At 37.0% G+C, this 20,862-nt stretch overlaps 1 protein-coding gene across 4 annotated transcripts in view; it reads right to left on the bottom strand.

The window, feature by feature from the left end:
* Positions 1–20,824, bottom strand: part of glt1d1 (glycosyltransferase 1 domain containing 1) — a 48,033-nt gene extending 27,209 nt beyond the window's left edge. For 3 of the 4 annotated variants that reach the window (XM_088335435.1, XM_088335433.1, XM_088335436.1), the window contains exons 1-9: positions 20,411–20,824; positions 17,041–17,192; positions 16,809–16,914; positions 15,793–15,844; positions 14,870–14,906; positions 10,640–10,696; positions 3,071–3,169; positions 2,327–2,376; positions 102–145 (exon numbers count right to left, since the gene is read on the bottom strand). In XM_088335435.1, coding sequence (XP_088191561.1) covers positions 102–145; positions 2,327–2,376; positions 3,071–3,169; positions 10,640–10,696; positions 14,870–14,906; positions 15,793–15,844; positions 16,809–16,914; positions 17,041–17,192; positions 20,411–20,478 — 665 coding nt within the window. In that variant the 5' untranslated portion in view covers positions 20,479–20,824. Of the gene's footprint in view, positions 1–101; positions 146–2,326; positions 2,377–3,070; positions 3,170–10,639; positions 10,697–14,869; positions 14,907–15,792; positions 15,845–16,808; positions 16,915–17,040; positions 17,193–18,036; positions 18,144–20,410 lie in introns of all 4 variants that reach the window. The other variant, XM_088335434.1, reaches the window with a different exon arrangement.
* Positions 20,825–20,862: the final 38 nt, after the last annotated feature.

The following is a 20,862-nucleotide window of genomic DNA, read 5'->3' as shown; positions in this document are numbered from 1 at the left end:
AAAAAAGGCTCTTAAGACATTTCACCAGCAAAAAAGCAGCTTCTTGCGCAGTTTCCCAGCTTCTTATTATATAGCTTGCGGCAAATGAACTGGCCGCTTACCTCTTCACAACAGCTTCGACTTCATCAGTAAGCACAGGGTCGATCTAGGGAGGGACAAAATAAAAACCTGCATAAGGAGGACAGTCAACAACTTTGACTTCAAGCGAGAACAAATCATTTTCTGAAAATCCAGTGTTTTTCTGAGATTGGGGTCAGGCGAGGGTGGATGGCCAATCTGATTAATTGCAGTGTGGGATTTGGCTGCATTAGCTTAACCTCAGAAAAGTCACATATCAATTTAGGTCAAAGATGTTGCCAAGCAAGCTTTTTCATTATAGCCCAAGCCATGTTTAATTATATCCAATAGGAAATAATGGCTAACATTTAAGAGCAAAAACACATAGATTCGTTGCTGAATTATTTTTTTTATTCATTATAGATTTTCTTCTTATTAATTGTTAATAGTTTTAAAAAAAAATATGTTGTGCAAAAAGGGAGCTTTGCGAACAGGGGAATGCCTTTATTATACCTTTCTTTGTGGAAGGCCAGAATGGCCTATCCTCACCCAAACCTTAGCTCCAGTGCCTCCCAGTAAATTCAGTTGAAAACCCCTGATTGAAAGAGACATTGTGTATTATTTGACCACTAGATGTCATTGAATTGTGTAGTGGAACAGAAAATGAGCGCTAAAAAAAAGCATAAGGAAGAACACAAACTAAGGAAATTGAAAGTGACCAAAGCACACAGTTTTCTCATTTTTTGCCCAGCCTTTATAATAATAACACAAACAATATATTAAATTTCAAATTGCCTTGCAGGACACCCAAGGTTGCTGTACACAGAATATAAAACATCAATCAAAACAGGAAAAAAAAAGGGAAAAAAAAAAGAATATGCAACAACAATAAAACCAGAATAAAACAAATAGGCAAAAACAAATTAAATAATAAAACAAAGTACAGTTATTGTTTATTATGGATAGGAAAGCCAGAAAAGAGGCATTTTGAGTCTGGATTTGAAAATGGACAGGGCAATGGAATTCTGTAGGTGAGGTGGTAATGAGTTCCATAGCTAGGGTGCAGAGCAACTGTGTTTGGAACTGTGATAGGCAGCTGGTACGGTAAGATGGAGGGAGGAAGATCTGAGGGTGTGGAATGACGTGGCAAGGTGAAGAAAAGGAAAGGTATGGAGGGAGGGCTTTATTTTGGGGCGATACCAATAGTTTTCAACACGGCGAACAATAAAGTAAGCTCCCTATAGACAAGGCTCATGTAAAGTGAGTGCAAAGTTTTTGACGTGTGATTATTAAAAAAATCACGTATATGATAGTTCAAGTCATTATTGTCATTATTTGAATGAGTTGTTTTTTTTCTTTTAAAGATTTTCAAGTGCTATATAATACACACCGTCCCTTTGAGGAGGCACAACAGCAGCAGCAGCAGCAGCAGCAGCAGCAGCAGATAGTTGACCATTCCCAGGCCAAAACAATTGGGGACAAATGTTTGGTTTCAATGAAATTTATACGTTTTTCATCCCCGCAGAAACCAAAGCGAAAGCCTCTGTGATTCAAGCATGTGGAGATGAATCATGCATCTCCGCTTCAAATGCACCATTTGATCACAGGGGAGAAAGTTCCATTAGGATGCTGTGGATAAGCCCTCGGCCATGTCTAATGGTTTTGTTTTCAAGAAGAAAAACTTTCTGAACCTATGCTTCAAACAGTCACAGATGAATCATACGCTGATATCATTTCCAGCAGCTGAGAAAAGGAAGACACAATAGAATAAAAATGTGGCTGTTTGTCTAATGCCTGAAGAACCCTGCTATGGTAGTACTTATGTAAAAACGATAAATGCATTCATTTAACATGAAAAATTTATAAAACAAGGATGGAAATTATTGGTGAGACAGGTTAACAGGTGTCTTATGTCATATCGCATGACAGCACACGTGCAGCATTTCCAAGCTCATCCATCCGTGCTTTAAAAAACACTGAGCAGGACTTTATACATGGCTAGTTAGGTAAGTGCTCATCTGAAATATTCAATAAGCAGATGGCGGTTTGACACAAAAGGGAATTGGCTTGATGACGGTAAGCCCACTTTGAAGAAGCTTTATTATGCTCACCGCTGAACACAATTGCAGCTAAATAGTTACGCCGTATCCCTACTACCATGTGTCCAATTAGCAGCTGCCTGTGGGCCACTGGCTGTGTCTGACTCATAGCAACAATATGTAAAGTTAAAAATTGTTGGAGGAAAAACACTACGAAAAATTGTACTTACCCTTGGACCAATTATAACAAGCACGTTCTGGGGATTTGCACTGTGCCACTCTGAAAGAAAAAAATAACAGAATTAGGGGAGAAGAGGAACAAGACACCTTAATCTGGCATCTTTTGACCCATTTTCAATTGGATGATACTCAACCATAGATAATCTTTACTGCGCAAAGAGATTAACAAAAGGAAAGAGTCAGAAAATGTTGCAATTTAGCTGGGGGGAACAGATGTCCCATTTTAACAGGGGAAGTCCAGAGTTTTGAGCCATGTGTCTTATTTCCGGGTGGACTCAACCAGCCCTATTGTCTGTCAAGATTGTCTCGTTTCAGCGTTATAGATTTTCCAGTCAGTAAGCGCATACATTTAGCACATGTGCATGCTACGTCATCAATATCACTAAACTCCCTCATCTTTGGCAGTGGACTCATGGTGCATTCAAAGACCACTAACACAGTGATGAGAAGAAAAGTCGAGCAGTTTGGTGACCGAGTTTCAGCAGTTTGTATTTTACCTTGGGCTTTGGAGCAATTTTATCGACTGCACAACACAATACAGTGACATTTAGTGGTCATATATTAACCAGTGGCTCTTTTAGGCTGAAAATTAAGAAAAAAAATTGAGCGCATTGATTTTGTTTAGCGCTACCAACATATAATTCTGCCTGTATTAAACTAATAACAGATTGACCGGCGATTTTTTTTTCCCAGCAAAATTGTTGTGTCCTGGTTCTTTAGTTCTTACGAGTTACCTGAAAACATCTCCAGCAAATAGAGAGGGTCCTTGACTCTTCTGAGGCCACAGATCAGCAGGAAGACACGGAGCCGTTCCACGTGGCCGCCACTTACACCTGGAAAGTGGCCAGACACAGAACGACAGTGCTAAAATAACAAAACACTGCATAATGAACATCCAAAGTACTGGCAGGTAATGAAAGTGATATAGCACCCAAGGTCATGAAGAAAATAAGACGGCAGTGACTAATGTGTTTGTGCCGTTCCCTGATCAGAGCTATAATGCTCAGCCGGGAAATTGAAAGACATGGGAAGGCTTTGACCTAATCATGGTAAGTCATAACTACACAGCCGCTTGCTTGAGAATACAGGACCATCTTTGAATTGCTAAAATAAAAAATGAAAAAACTAACGATGTAAAATTGTCAAAGCAAAACATTGAGTCAGCTCTTTACCCGACATTGGATGCAATCCAGAGATTACAGGCCGGCAGGAGAACAATGCAAGTGGCTACTGCTAAGCAGCTGACCTTCAAAAAGCGTAAATCCATATAAAGCTACCGCGTGGTATAATCGACACACATGAAAATACATGCACACATCACAATGCATGCATTTAGATGGTTGGTTTCACAGGTGAGTAGGTGGAAGCTTTCATGCAAAGACATTGAAGAGATTCTGCATTCAGTACTCCACGTAGTAATTGTTTTGTTTTCTTGTACCATTGTAAAATGTAACTCTCAGAAACAGATACAGGATGATGGATTTAGCTAAAATACAATCCCAGTAAATAATTACATTTTTTAGCAGTATAAGGTGGGAGAAAACTACTTATCTATTTTGATTAAAAACCATTGTGGTTACAGTTGGTAGACGATGTTTTCAAGGTAAAAAAAGTTGCATTTATCTTACAAAATATGGGCCTCATCTAAAGGTAGCTGACATAATTGTCTGTCATCCTGCTGATATTGGTAACTCCACCCCACCCAAAAATAACACCTTGCAAAGGCGGGGCAAAAAAATGAGAAGAAAAATTGTGCATTTCAGGTCAGCTTGAGTGTCCGTAGTTTGTCGTCATTCTTGTGCTTTTTAGCCCTCGTTTATAGTTGCACTACAAAATACAACGGCATCTAGTGTTAAAAAAATACACACAATCCCTTATTTGGTTTTCATATTATTTACAAACAAATGTTTTGTGGGTCTCATTTGAGGTAAATAGTTTCAGCTTGACCCAAGTAATTTGCTTTATTTTGAGAGTTGATGACATGATATGGGCCATGCTCATAAGTAAATATTATTTACTTTGTTTTCAAAGTGCTTGTTTGAACCAATGTTTTATTTTTAAATCAAGAAATCAATGATTGAATGGAACGCATTGTACGTTTTCTGACTGTTGATTTATCTATCATACCAAAATAATAATTTGTTGCAGCCCTAGAAGATACAGAAGCTCGTAAATTGGTAACACCATGATATAAAAAAGCACTTGTTATATCATAAGAAAAAGACAGAAAGTTGAAAAAAAAGATAAACACTCTTATGCACATGTGAAAAGTAACATGACAGTCGCGGGAAATCCCCTGCTGCCATTTAAGTCCAGCTCAGGAGGCTGAGGCAATTCTTTAAAGCTATTAAAGAGGATCTAAACGTGACAGCGCAGTCTCGGCATTGACCCTGATCCCTGCAGCCTATTGTCAGTTCAGGCACCCACTCTTTTGGGTTGTCTGTGACCAAGAAAGCGAGTTAAAACCTAAATTCTAATAATATGTTTATATTAAACAAATACCACGGTAGATGGATTAAGTCACTAGGGGCACGGAAAAGAAGATCGAAAAGTCTCATACTATTGTGTTGTTTTCACATGTTTAATTGTTTTTTGATTTGTGTTTTTGTCTCATTAATGTTGAACTGAGGTCAAGCTATGAGGTGAGCTAAAACCAACTTTAATTCTATGTCATTCTACTTCTGACTTCAGGTCGCCATTTAATTTCTTCAAGTCGGGGCTTGCGGAAAGAAATGAAAAGCTTGGCTGAAAGAAAGCTTTCACAATGTTTAATTCAGTAACTTGCTAGGGCAGTGCACATATCCAAATGTCAGCAATTTGACATATAGGAAAAAATACAAGGGACAATATAGGACATCCTTAAAGAGACACTGTAATATTTGACAACTAGATGTCACTGTATTGTGTACTAGAACTGAAAACGGGTGCTAAAAAGCACAAAGAAGATTACAAACTACAGAGACTCAAGGCTTTTTTTACTACTAGGGCGCGCTCAATAATGCATTGAGCCTCTTTAAGCTAAATATCAACTGCATAACTACAAGGAGCATAAACAACATTTTTGAAGCTGTTTATACAATATATCAATAAATAATTGGAATTTGCCTTCAATTAGAAAAACAATGAAGACCCATCAAAATTATCTATGTCATTGTAAAATAAATTAAATAGTTCATTACTTGCCATTCCAGCTAGACTAATGATCAGCAACCTTTTCTGTATCAAGGACCAGTTTAATGACTGACCATATTCTTGCGACTCCGCCCAATGACAATATTGGTAATAACAATATTAGTAATAACAAAGGCAGCACGGCAGCGCGGTGGTTAGCGCGTTTGCGGCACAGTTTTGAGGTTATGGGTTCAAATCCAGCTGTACGGAGTTTGCATTTTCCCCCCGTGCTTGCGTGGGTTTCCTCCGGGCACTCCGGTTTCCTCCCACATTCCAAAAACATGCATGTCAGGTTGATTGGCCGGTCCAGGTTGTCCCTAGGCGTGAATGTGCGAGAATTGTCTGTCAACAACTCTGACAACTGAGACAACTCGCTCGCCTATTCACACCTAGGAACAATTTGGACCGGCCAATCCACCTAAAATGCATGTCTTTGGAATGTGGGAGGAAACCAGAGTGCCTGGAGGAAACCCACGCAAGCACGGGGAGAACATACAAACTCCGCACAGTAGGTCCGGTAGCTGGATTTGAACCCACACAGGAGGTTCCCAAGACCTTAGAACTGTGCCGCACACGTGCTAACCACTGCTGACATTTAAGTTCTCTTAATATAAATCACATGAAGCCCACTATTGCAACAAGGGGGCAGGGTGCTTGAATTAAAAATCCATGAGTCCGATTCATTTAATCAATCTGTCATTTTAAAAATGAAAGAATACTGAATCGAAAAAATAAATGTTAGGAATTTTCAAGTTTAATTTGAAATACTTAAACCTGTGACTGAATTACAATCAATAGTTAGCAACTGGTTAATAGTTGTATTTAAGCAAGTTAGGCAGACGCTAAGGGGGACTTTTTTGCACAACCTGTGATTAGTAAGTTGTCGATAAAATTGATTAAAAGTCATACATTTTTGTCTGAATATTTTAATGGGGTGTATAGATACAATCTATTAAACTTTGTTTAAATAAATGGGCATCCTGTGAGGTTTATTGTCTAAAAGCAATTAAAATTGTAATTGTCTAGACTGACTAATTAAATCGAAACAGTTTCTTTTAGCCACATTGCCTAACCCCTAGCTTAAATACTCTAATGCCCATAAACAGGCTCAGGGACAGCTTCTTCCTCAGGGCCATCACCACCCTCAACGAGCACAAAAAAACGCCAAAACCCATCTTGGAACATTTTTTAAAATTTGTTTTACTGCTAAATGTCATCGCAAGAAATTGAAAATATATACCTTGTGACTTATTTGTTTTTTTTTTTGCTGCCAGACATTATTGCAATTATTTAATTGCACAACACTATTATTTTTCATTCAGAAATATTGTACTTAGGCCAGTCTCTAAGCACTCACTTGTATATATTTTTTACCGCCTTAATCCTAATTAAAAAAAAAAAAATTCCCTCTTTAAAGTATTTATTAATTTGTTTACCCTGGAGTGCCATGTCCAATCTAGCTGCATACAATGTTTCACATTGTTAATATCAATGACAAAAAAAGACAATTTAATTCAATAAAAGGGATATTGTGTATTATCTTAGCACATCCTGGTGTTAAAGTAAACTTCATTCAATATGGTCATGATTAGCAATTCCTAGTTTCGTAAAGCCAGAGTTTGGTTCTTTTTGTATATACAGTACTGGTAGTTTTAATTGATATAGAAAAGTAAAATGTATGTTTTCTTTGTGTTTGGTGTATCAGAAGCAGAAATGTGTGAAAACAATTATTTGGAATTTTTTTAACTCAATATATAAAAAAAATAAAGAAAGTAAACTGCATTTATTTTACATCACATGAGCTGACATGAATATCGGCCATCTTGCTGCTCTTGGTACCCCAAAAAATGAAAACCTCTCAAAAAGCTTTGGCAAAAAGATAAAAATAAATTAAAAATAAATAAAAATAAAACTGGTGCAGTCTAAATATTTTGCATTATATCTTCTCTGTTTTTGTTACGTTATATCTAGTGGTCAAATAATTCACACTGTCCCTTGAATTCATACCCTACAATTTAATATGAATCAGAGAGCCTTGTTTGGAAGAATTAGAAAAACTTTTTTTTATTTATAAAAATAGCAAATATACATGAATTGTTATGTATGGGTGCTATTATCAAAACACTCATATGTCAAGAAATTTATTTAAACAACATTAGCTTCAGTTAAAGGTAGATGGCATATTGTCCAGACTTTTGTTGCCCCTTGGTACCCCAATTTCTAAAACCTTGCTAAAGGCTGGGACAAATAATGAGGAAAAAACGGTGTAGTTACGTTACTTTGACTCGGCTTAGCTTGTATTCTTCCTTGTGCTTTTTAACACTTGTTTTCGGTCACACTTAACAATACAGCCCCATATAGTGTTCAAATAGATAGATAGATAGATAGATAGATAGATAGATAGATAGATAGATACTTTATTCATCCCCGAAGGGAAATTCACTTTTCCAGCAGCATCCCTAAACTGAGAACAATCGAAAATAACTGAGAACAATCGAAAATAACACGGGAGCTGCTGGAGTGGCTGCCATTCGTGACGGCGCCGGAGAAACGATTCAATTTGAATCATGTACAAACAAACAAACAATTGAATCATGTACAAGAAACGATTCAATCTGAATCATGTACAAACAAACAAACAATTGAATCATGTACAACAAACAAACAAAATATTTATGTTTCAATAAGTGGAGTGTTAATAAAATGGGGGGAAAATAATTTCTGATACTGATATAACCAGGTAAAACTAATTTTAAGTTACCTGTCCAAATGAATGTTGTGCCATCTCACCTTTCCCACTCTCTCTGCTCGCTCCTGAAACTTTATCAAATAGTCCAAAATTTTACCTCATCTTCTCCGCTCACCTCGTCGTCCTCTTCTCCTTCATATAATAATACACACTGTCCATTTAAAACAAACCTACAGTATTTGGTAAAATGGAAAAACTAAAAAAATTGTCTAAACTCCTAAATTTCCGCCTTTCGGAAATGATGACACCCGCCTCATTATATACAATGGTAATGCTCAAGCAAGAATGGTCTCAGAGCAGACGGCGAAAATGAAGTGTCCTCCTTCGTCCAATACAGTGGGACCTCGCTACTTCGCGGTTCGACGTTCGCGGATTCAGAGCTTAGTGGGCCTAAAAAATAATAACAATAATAAAATAAAATAATAATAATAATAATAATAAAATAATAATATTTTTTATTTTTTTTTAAAGCATTTTTGAACTTAGCAGATTTTCACTTTTCGCGGGTGGTTGTGGTCCCCATTAACCGGGTCTAAAAAAATAATAATACAAAAAATAATAATACAAAAAAAATATATATATATATATATATTTATATACATATATATATATATATATATTTATTTTTTTAAGGTGCGCCGGTACTTCGCGGATTTTCACTTAGTGCGGGTGGTTTTGGTCCCCATTAACCGCGATAACCGAGGTCCCAATGTATATTTAACAGTGATCATTTGTCACTAGCATCGGATGACCGCACAGCTAAAGTGAAGTCAAGTCATATTTATTTGTGTAGCCCTTAATCACAAGAAGACTACAAACCATAGGTAGCCTTTCGATTTTTTTTTTGTAAGAAAACGACTAGATTCGAATCAAGTGTCTACAGTTTTGCTCCTACACATGAGCAGGAAGAGGCAAAGGCACGAATAACGAATAGGGAGAGGAAGGCTCATTTCATTGGTCATTGGCAACCATGTACGCTAAAACAGTAATCATCTGAATCTATGTTGCTGCTGATCCACTTGCCTTTTAATACATTTAAAGGTATTCCAAATTCTTAGACATGCAAAATGTGAGGAAACAGTTCATGTTTTTGCATAAACTCTTTATACATTTAATCAGTCTATTAAACTATTTTCAAAGATAATACATTTTGTGTCTTGTCTTTGCTTTCCTGAGCTGTGACGCCAGTAGAGAAACATCAGCACCCTAGAACAGTGATTTTCAAACACTGTGCCGTGGCACACTAGTGTGCCATGAGAGATTGTCAGGTGTGCCGTGAGAAATTATTCTATGTCACTCTTTAAAATTTTATAAAACATTTATGAATCATTTTCTGCAAATATGATGTTATTGTCAAGTGTCTTTGCTGTAGAAACATGGGGTATTATGAATTTTATTGTAATTAAAAACACTGTTCAGTGTCATTTTACAACATTTTTGGTTAGTGGTGTGCCGCAAAATTTTTCCAATGTAAAAAAAAACGTGTCCTGGCTCAACAAAGGTAGAAAAACACTGCCCTAGAAAGGCAGTCAGCATATTGTTTTAAGTTATAATTAGTCAAAGAGGTTACAAGAATTTTAAGTCAAGTTTTGGTATAATTTTGTGAGGAATACCTTGGTGTTGTGTGACAGGTGGATGCAGTAACGGAAAACCAAAATGGGCTAACTAGCAGAAAAAACACAGAAAGCTGTCAACGGGGGATAAACAAAACTGATTAATGAAAGGCGGCCGCAACTTCGTCAGAAAACAAGCGAGGCTAGCCACACAAAAAACACGCAATGAGGCTAATCTGGAACCAACAACGAAAACGGCAAAGGCAATAAATGCGAAGACAGCCAGGAATAAAACCAGGGACACGGCAAAACAGCCGCCAACGACAGGTTAGCTGGGTAAGCGTCACATGTTGGGCAGCCAACAAGCACCAACTGAGAGCGAACAAAACAGGAAAGCCCTCGGCAACGGGGAACTAGCTGGACAAAGTTATACCAACAATGACACACACAGCAGAAACCACAAACGAAAAGCTACAATCACCTACCTTCAAGCAGAAATGAGCGTTAAGAAATCACTGTTCACTACAATTGCTGTCTGTTTCAGAAGTCTAGTAAACGGGATTCGCTATTGGAAATTTTAAAGTGTTATCCTTTTTCAACAACGTGAAAGCTCTACAGGAAACGAGCCGGATTGATCAACTTTGAGACTAAATTCCTAAAACTCCAGCAAGTGGTATATTTTGCAACATATTTGCATAATTATGGGGAGAAACACTGCATGTTCTGAGCTTTATCGAGAGAAAAAAAAAAAAAAAAAAAAAAACTTTTGTTCAAGAAATAGCTTTAAAGGTGCAAACTATAACTTCAAGGGAAAAAAGTGAGATTAATACCTGATTTCTGTAAGAATTCAGACCATATGAAATCTTCTGCCGCTTGCGTCTCAATACCTTTACAAAAATACAAAAAAAATGCATCACAAATTTCATAATGCAGTAACACTTAAGGTAAGGCATAAAGAAAAAAATAACATTTTCAAACATTTCATGTTAGGAAAAAACATTAAAAAGGTATTTGAGGTTACAGGTGCAGTATAATTCCATAATCGTATACAAGCAAATGATTAATGATTCTGAAATGTATGTGGGAATCTAGTAAAAGACAGAAGGTTACATCACACAAGGACAAGTGTAAGCAACAAGCAATTCTTGCTAATTCTGGGTGAGGAGAAATATACATAGCACTTTGTTGCCACATTTAAAGGCTAGAATGTAAAACATAAAAACATAATCTTTAATATGAAATTGATCTCATCAAATAAACATTTTACAGTAATTCTCCAGAATCAATTAAGATTTGTGAAAACTTAAAAACATCATTTAGGGCAACTGACCAAAAGTATTTTTTCCTAAACAGGCTGATTTTAAACCAAATTAAAGTGATCGGAAACGCATAAAATAATTTCAGGAATTTATTTGCAGTTATGCTGTTTGTTAGGATGAAAGGATATTGTCCTTGTATCAATAAAATGACGAGTTTGGGGAAATTAAGGTTTAAAAAAAATGAATGAACAAAGAATGTAGTATTTAAAATGGTATTTTACAGAGTGAAAATTAATCAAAAAACAGTCATCAATGAAGAATAGTCATTGCAACATCAAGGTGTGCTTTTGAGTCATCGACAAAACCTCAAATTATTTAATGGGAGATTATATATTATTTTGCGCCTCTTAGTGGAAAAAAACAAGGTTGCTTTGATAATACAAAAATATATGAATTTATATAAACATGTCAATTTTTTAATACTGCTAGGTCAAGAAATTTGTATTTTTTGTTTTAACATAATGTGGTGGATTGCCTAGTTTGAGGTGTCAAGAAAAAAGTTTGGGATTTAATATTGCCGAATTTTCTGGATTTTTAATCAGTTTTTTTCATAGTTTGGCCAACGGTGCGGATTAAAATCCGGTCAGATTTAAATGTGAAATTATTACCACATTATTGTATCATTGAGTTTAACATTTTTATTATTATTACTGTATATCATTTAACATGTTATTTTCACACTAAACCGCAAGAGAGCGCTTGAGGGCTGTGCTGATAATTTCAACTTCGGCCTGTTGTGGGTTGGAAATCTTTCTAAATAGAGCGAGGGAGCTGCTAATTGTCTACCACCTCCCGAGTTGGAGTTGTTTATTGGTAAAGGTGACACAGAGAAAAAATATGTCATTGTATTTAGTGATTTGAATTGAAGCTGATGGTTTGGCGAGCATGTTCGTTATGCTAGTAATCTGAATAACTAATATGTTAGGTCAAGGGCGGCACAGCGGAACAGTGGTTAGTGCGCGTGCAGCACAGTTCTGAGGTCATGAGATCGAACCTTCCTGCGTGGAGTTTGCATGTTCTCCCCGTGCTTGCGTGGGTTTTCTCCAAACACTCCGGTTTCCGCCCACATTCACAAGACATGCATGTTAGGTTAATTGGCCAGTCCAAATTGTCCCTAGGTGTGATTGAGCGAGTGAGTGTCTGTCTCTGTGTGCCCTGCGACTGGCTGGCAACCAGTTAAGGGTGTCCCCTGCTCACTTCCCGAAGATAGCTGGGATGGGCTCCAGCACCCCCGTGACCCTACTTAGGATAAGCGGTGCAGATAATGGATGGCTGTTAGGTCATTAATTAAGTATTCAAGCGAGTCTAAAATACTTCATGTACATTTAACATTAGTATACCGTACACTAATTCAGCCGGTTCTCCATTTTATTTTTAAATTGCCTTTCAAGATGCCATGTATGTTTTTGGAGGTCAAGGTTATCTTTTATCTAAGGATTAAAACGGTGAAAGTAAAGGACTCTTAAATATGGTTCAAATACTAACCCAACGCCCAAAAATAATGAAAAAAGAAGTTTATTCGAGCACTTCTAAGAGAGATATTTACAAGCACGCACCGTACAAACAGAGGCTGCAGTGTACCCCCCAAAAAAACTAAAAAACTTTAGCAAGAATGGGCAAAAAAATGATAAGAAAAATTGTGCCGTTTTTCCCCTTTGGGTCTCTCTAGGTTGTAAACTTCCTTGTGCTTTGTAGCACTCGTATTCAGGAGCCCTATAGAAAACAGCAACATCTAGTGGTCAAATGTTACACTTCAGCATTATTACAATCTGTCCCTTTAAAACTGCAAATGACTGAGTTACATCATCGTTTACAGTGCATATTCAAATTATTCAATTTTCGCTTCATCAGTCTACGTTATTCCTAAAATTGAGGCTGGCTTTTTTAAAAGAGCCTGAGCATAACTCAAGAGACTAGGGTTCTGGCCTGTATGCGTAAACAGCTACTGCTGCATTTCTCTCCTGTACAGCAGCATCTTGTGGAACGTGCCCTTAATAATTTAACAATGCATGTTGACACCATCTGCAGCAAGATATTGTTGATGGCCTATGGTGCGGGTCTGTGGCCTGACTGCCTGTTCTCACCATCCATTGCCTCGCTTCATTTCAGATATTTTTGAACTATCTTTCTTTTTTTAAAAGTTTTAAAAAGATCTCTCATTTAGCTCTGGGGCCGGATCCAGACCTTCTATTTTGAGGCGGCTGGATCAGAAGAGAATGTCAGAATTTTAAGCTTTGTTTTTTTTAGTACTATACTTTATCATTCAGCTTCATTAGCAACCTAGTCTACATATTATAATCACAGATGACAAGGGATTTCTTTTTAACATTAACGCCTTTACATACACCACAGCTTTATGCACTACCGCTTTAACGCCTACCACTTAAAGAAAAATATCCAACATCTTTTAAAATTTAAACAACTAAACATATCTTGCCTCATGAATGGTAGCCTTATTTTGTAGTGAGACCAAGTCTTTGTAGTCAAACGATCATATAGGATTTCCGTATTGCCATTTCTAGTTTTAAACAAGCAAAAGTTGTTGTTTTTTAAAATTCTGGAGACTGTAAGAAAGTGCAAGTAGCTGGAATTGAACCCTGGACCTCCGCACCATGGGTGCTGTGCGCTAACCACCAAGCTGCCGTTGATCACATTTTCAGTAGATTCACCTAGGTTCACTGGAACATGTGCATTGTCCTTTGTGTCCCCACTCACGCCCTTTCAGGACATCTATAACTCCCGCCTCAAGCACAAAGCCAAGTTTTCAGGTGACCCTGTCCACCAATTGCAGCCTTTCAGGAAAAATATTGCAGTCTCTCAGAGCCACAACCAGCAGACTAAAGGACAGCTTCTTACATCAGGCTGTCAGGACTCTGAACTTTTTCTTTGCCCTACCCCTGCCGACCCCTTTGCCTACTGCCTAATGAAAGCAAAACTTCTCTTATTTGATTCCCGTTATACTTTGCACATTTTTTATTCGAAACCTATACGTTTTTATATGCATAAAGAACAAATACAAAAGAACACTTTCTGCCATTTGTTCTTGCTGCTATTTGTAACTTGTATTGTGCCTTATTTTTTGCATGTTTGCACACAGGGGAGAAGAAGTAATTTCATTTGTGCTCTACGTTGTGCATATAGCATTTTTGACAATAAAGTTGAAGTTCGTTTACATTTTTCAACATTCATTCAGACCAGACCAGACTTCTTAGATTGCAGCTTTTTTTACCCCTGCATACATTTTACTTTGACACCCCTGCTTTAAAGTTAGCCTGAAAGACAAAAAAACATGCAGCTGGCAACCAAGAAACAGCCTTTCTCATGATTGGCCCAACGTTCAACTCACTTCTCAAAGGCACTTCATGCTGTTCAGAACAAGTGATATCTAAGCTCAATATCAGACGTTTATAAAAAGATCTCAAAAGCAGAGCAGCTTGCAAAAAAAAATCAGACTTGTACAGTTTTAACATCAGGTTGAGCACTGTTTAAAAATGAATCAAAAACTGACAGCATTATTGAATATGTGCCCAAAAATACAAAAGAAGTTAACTATTCTACAGGTATTGGACAAAACTGAAAAATAAATATAGAAGTGGGAAATAACATTGGGTGACCTTAACTCTCTACCTAGGCATGCTAACCAAAATTACTTTTAAAAGTAAGCATTAGTAAAAAAAAAAAAAAAGATGATTAATACACACTTTTGAGTGAGTCAGAGCTGACATAAACATCCTAACTTACCTTGCGGTTGAACAGAGATTCTGCTGCTGTGGGAGTGCTTTGGGGTAGAACAGGGGTCACAAGGGGGAAACGAAAATTAGGTTAAGATGGGAATAAGGTCCTATTTTGCATTTTTGTTCGTGTTATCAAATGCAGCAACTGTTTGGTACTGATGAAACAACAGACAAGGTTATTTATAATCTTGTACGGTCAAGATTTTCTAACTAAATGTGTTTGTTAAAAAGCTACACTTTGTAAGGCTAATTTAAATTTATCCATCATCAAAAAGGGAGATGGACAAGATATAGACTGTGTGTCTTTTGCTGCTAATGTATTTTTTCCTGACAATTAAAAAGCTCGAATGTGCGTCCTATTCAAATACTGCTCACACTAAATGACTGATAAAACATTCCGCAAGTTTCAATCTGCAATTTATGGCTAGAATGTAATCGGAAAATAGAGCAATCTAATATTGTTTAATGCCACATTGGCATGGTGCTTGCAGCCTATTGTCTGTGCTATAAAAGCCATTCTGTTATTTTTATTGAAGTAGTCAGGCTCCTGCTGCTTGTTGATGCACCATAAATTCAAATAAATAAATAAACAGCATTTGTCTTTCACTATATAGTGACTCTGGATGTTCAATGATTAGTCTAAAGGTCTACATTTTAACAAATACAAAATATAATTTCTGGCATTCATTTTGGTTAAGTATTTATGTTAGTTGTAATTTTTTTCGTGAGAATTAAAGATAATGTATACAGACAGCCAGTAAGCATGTTAGTGTATAATTTAGTGCATGAATAAATTGTGTTTTAAGACTGAAATAGTTATAACTGGCCAGGCAAACAAAAAACCAGTGAGTCAGAAAATAGCGTTGAAGCAATTACTACATTTTAAATACTACAAATCTCTCAATGAATTTATAAAAAGGAAAACCTTACCAAATACAGCTGGGCATCTTTTTTCATTTTGTCTGTGAATGCAACTGCAAACCTTTTAAAAAAACAAAACAATAATAGAAAATCATTTTACCGTCATCCCTACTGTTGCAGAGCAGATTGTAGTTAAATATGTTGTAATAAATCTATGTACCGGTAATCATATATACTAATAAGTATCAAGGGTTACAAAAAGGAGATGAAACAAAGCCAAAAAATAATTTGAGATATTTTTGAGAATCTGATTTTTAAAACATAACACAAAACATGTTTTAGTAGGCTAAGGTTATATAATTTCATAAGCACCTTTTGTGCCGAGAGTAGACCTATGAGAACGATTGATTTTTCGTTTTTTCTTGTTTTGTTTCAAACTTTCATCCAGGCCTCCTCAGTTTACATGGTAGGTAATCCTGTTTTTGTGTTGACCAAGTACAAAATTATTAATACTAAAAAAACAAATTTTAAAAACTGACTTTAAATCAAACAAGTTTCTCTTGGATCTATTACTTAAGAAAGGTATTCTTATCGGGCCTATGACCTATTTTATTTCCTTTGTCAAACTTAGTATATATTGTGTAATGTATCAAATGAAATGGGCAGTACGGCGGCGCAGTGGTTAGCGCGTGTGCGGCACAGTTCTGAGGTCTTGGGAACCTCCTGTGTGGGTTCAAATCCAGGCACAACTCCTGTGCGGAGTTTGTATGTTCTCCCCGTGCTTGTGTGGGTTTCCTCCGGGCACTCCGGTTTCCTCCCACAGTCCAAAGACATGCATTTCAGGTGAATTGGCCGGTCCAAATTGTCCCTAGGTGTGACTGAGCGAGTGAGTTGTCTGTCCCCATGTGCCCTGCGATTGGCTGGCAACCAGTTCAGGGTGTCCCCTGCCCACTGCCCGATGATTGCTGGGATGGGCAACCCCGCGACCCTACTGAGGATAAGCGGTGCAGCTAATGAGAATGAGATGAGATCAAATGAAATGAAGATAAAATTCATAGATTTCCTTTAATATGAAGCAATATCACCGTGATTTACGTAGAACTTTTTCCATAACCGCGCGTCTCGTCTCGACTTTCACATCTTCATTGATGTCAGTTCCACCAAAGATAATGCCAAAGGGTACTTGGATGTCTGTTTTGAAGGTTACACATAAATAGATTTGCTCAGACAGATACGGCAAAGGGAACAGGTTTTCAGATCTTTTTTGATGGCTGTGCTGGATGACACAACAGATTGAAAGCGAAATGTGCCTTTTACCTAGCAGAAGTCTGCCTGCTTTGAACAGATGAATGGCCAGAGCGCCCTCAATTTGAGGATTTTGTGATAATAGGTTTGCCACGTCAGAGGAAGACTCGAACTCTTCTGCATGTCTGAGCTCACACGTGTGTCCTGCTGATTCGATGTAGGACCTACAAGCGAGGGGATTAAATGTGTACAGTTCAATCCGAAGCTATTTCAGATTTGACATGTTTAATATCCTAATTTGTCTAGATCAGGGGTGGCGAAGTTTGACACAAACAGCCAAAATTTTTAACTGTGAGAGTCAAAGAGCCACACCACGCACTGACCTGCAATGACAGACAGACACACACAAACACGCACAATTGAAAACATATTTCCCATAACACACTCCTCTCCTAACAATACAATAAGTATTGTTCTTGTGTTGATCTCAAGGAAAGTGTCCACCCTCAATACACAAAAAACTGAACCTGAAACAGTATATATGATGAGTCAAAGAGCCGCATTCTTATTGGCCAAGAGCCGCATGCGGCTCTAGAGCCACGTGTTCGCCACCCCTGGTCTAGATAGTCTCAATGTCTAAGAAATATGTTTTTTTAAGTGCAGTCATGGTTTCAAAAACACACAAAATAACTTGCCAAGCCAGACATGAGACAACATGCATTTATAATTCAACCTGGGCAAAAGTGGTTAGCATAAAATGTGGGGTCGCCTTCATAAGTATGCACAACATATGCTGAATCATATTCATCACTCGGTAATGCAGTCTTTTGTTTGTGAAAATCTCAGTTAGCATGATCTCAGTTAATTTTGACTCTTCATATAGAATTTGAATTTGTATTTCAGAGTTGTATAGGTTACTTATGGCATGGAAATATGTTTGAAATGAGTCATCATTTTTATATACATGTATCATCAAACCCTGACATTTAAATTCCGGTGCATAATCAGGGTCCTAAAATCCACTGTTGGGAAAAAAAAACATCACAAATAGCTGAGAAGCTGCCTCACTGTGACACGGTTGGATAGGGTTCTTGTGACATGGGCATACGGTACATTCATTAGTTACAGCGTAGATTTGACATCGATTATCCAAGGCAGGGTCACATGCAGTGGAACTGAAATGGAAAAAGAATTTCAATTTTTTTTTTTGTCATACACTACTTGAAAAAATGCTTTAGAAGTCATTCGTTCATTTAGCAGACAGTTCAACCCATACAATTGGAGTTCGTTCTGGGCCCCTGACACAACAATATTACAAGATTGGGCTTTCTTCATGTACTCTTTACAAATGACAAAAATGTACTCTATTATCATCACGAGTCGAATCCTCTGTACTAAAGAAAATTCAGGAGGCATTTTCAAAATGGTACAAATTGAAAAAATGTTCTCCTCATGTGAATGAATTCCCCCCCATATAGTTTAGATCAGGGGTGTCAAACTCATTTTAACTCGGGGGCCACACAATAGAACAAACATTCGGTCGGGGGCCGGACTAGTAGATCAAAGAGAAAGAAAAAGAGAAAGAAAGAAATAAGAGAAAGAGGGAGGGAAAAGGAGAGAGGGCAGGACAAAGAAAGAAAAAAGAGAGAGAGGGAGAGAGCGTGAGAAACAAAAGATAAAAAATCGTGAGAGAGAGGGAAAAGAAACAGAGAGGAAGAAAGAAATCCAAAGAGAAATAGAAAGGAGAGAAAAGAAAGCGCGAAGGGTATGGAGAGAAAGAGGAAAGAGAGAAAAGGAAAAAAGGAAGTTAGAGCAAAAGAGGTTAAAAGACACAGAGCGAGAAAGAGACATAGAGCAACAAAGGAAGAGAAAAAGAGAGACACAGAGGGTAAAAGACAGAGAGAGTGGGAGAAAAGGGGTGGAAAAGAAGGAGAGAGAGGGAGAGAGAGAGAAATAAATACAAGTACATTGTCTTTGTGAGAGGCACCTGGCTTTGGCAACATAAAGTAGACATATTTCAACCTGCAGCTTGTTTTTCTCTTGCCCTTCTCTGAGGGTTTGTCTGCCGGATTCAATCCCTTAGCGGGCCTGATCTTGCCCGCGGGCCGCCTGTTTGATGCATGTGGTTTAGATGATCCCTTAACGTTCGTGTAAAATTTGCCTAAAATCCAAATCCAAGACTTTGAATTGAATGCTGTTCTTGAGCCGTTTGGGGAATATGGACAATTTTGCTGTAATCGCACCAAAAGGTGGCACTACAAAGTATTAACTCAATGCGGCTAAATACTTTTGCACATCCACTTTTTTGTTTTTTATTTGTTACAAAAGTTTAAAATATTCAATGAAGTGTGTTCCACTTTATGACGGTGTCCCACTAATTTTTGTTTATCCACAAGAAATTACAGTTTTATATCTTTATGTTTGAAGTCTGAAAAGCGGCAAAAGGTCATATAGTTCAAGGGGGCCAAATAGTTTCGCAAGCCACTGTTATTTTAAAAAATATTTCAACCTATTTTTGTAGAATGTCTGTAGTAATTTCTTACTGTGAATATATTCCTATTGTTTTAGTATTTCTGTAGTAGTAATTTTGAATAATAGTATGATTGTAGAGGTGGTATCTATGTAGAATTCCGGTAGAAGTATTTTTTAAGTGTTTCCATAGTAGTCTTTTCGTTATATTTTTGTAATGTTTTCAAAGTAATTCTTGTAAGATTTCTGTCATAAAATGTGTGTAGTTGTATTTTTGTATCATAGTATTATTGTTGGGGTATTTATGTAGGGTTTCTTTCGTAGTTTTGTAATATTTCTGTTGTAGTATTTTTGTTTTATAGTATTACTGAAGTAGTATTTATATAGTGTTTGTGAAGTATTTTGTTGCATATTACGTAATAGTATTTTTGTAGTATTTCCCTAGTAGTATTTCTTTAGTAGTTATGTAAAGTTTCTGTAATAGTATTTTTGAATTACAGTATCATTTTAAAAGTACTTTAGTGTTAGTATGTTTTTGTGTTGTTGTAATAAATGATGTAATTGATTGTGTAAAAGTAGTCTGTACAGCCGCTTGAGACTTCTTGTGATTAAGGGCTTTACAAATAGACATGACTTGGCTATTTAAAATGTCACAATCACTTTAAAAAAACAACTTCTCTGGGGAACAAACATGATTAGCATTACACTATTCAAGTTTTCCCGGATTAAGACAACCATATGCTTTATTACTTTCCCTTATTAATTTTTTGAGCACTTCCGCACTTGCTTCTACAATGAAGTAGTCACAATCAAAACAGCACAAGAGGGCAGTGTGCGGGGGGAACCAATTAAAATGCATGCTGCCCGGGTTAAAAATAAACTAGTTCATTTTGCTAAGTTGTTTAATGCAGTCTTAATTGAATTAGCAACGCATCACCTGTAAAATGTCACACATATATATGTGGTGGGTTACCTTATTCGTTCAGCTGTGGTGAGATTTCCTGATTTGGGCTCAAGACAAGCAATAAAAAGTAATTTCATATTTTTTTCTTTCAAATATATAAATAAGAGGAAAGTGGGTCTTTCCGTAGTGATATTGTAGACAAGCAAAACTGACTGAACACGTTTACCCAAGGCTTACTCATTACTTGGGAATTTACTTGGACTATCTGTGTCCGTCTGCCATATAGTTCCCTGGAAACACGTGGTTTAGGAAACAGCTGTTTTTAGAACATACTGTGAATATTCCCTCCCATTTAAACTACATTTTAGCGTGACTTAAAGAACAAGCATTTGAAGTAAAACTTGTTATACGTTTCTCGCAAGTATAATTAATTTGAAGAGGGCGTCGTGAAAAACGTAATTGTCTGCGAAGTCGGAAAGTTCCACTTCCTTATTTTGTTTCAATGACGTCAAGATGTCGGG

Source organism: Urocampus carinirostris, chromosome 5, assembly GCF_059441175.1.
Source record: "Urocampus carinirostris isolate Australia breed hairy pipefish chromosome 5, RoL_Ucar_1.0, whole genome shotgun sequence".
NCBI classification, from domain to species: Eukaryota; Metazoa; Chordata; class Actinopteri; order Syngnathiformes; family Syngnathidae; genus Urocampus; species Urocampus carinirostris.
Note: the sequence above shows the minus strand (reverse complement) of the source record. Positions and strands in the feature narration are given on the sequence as shown.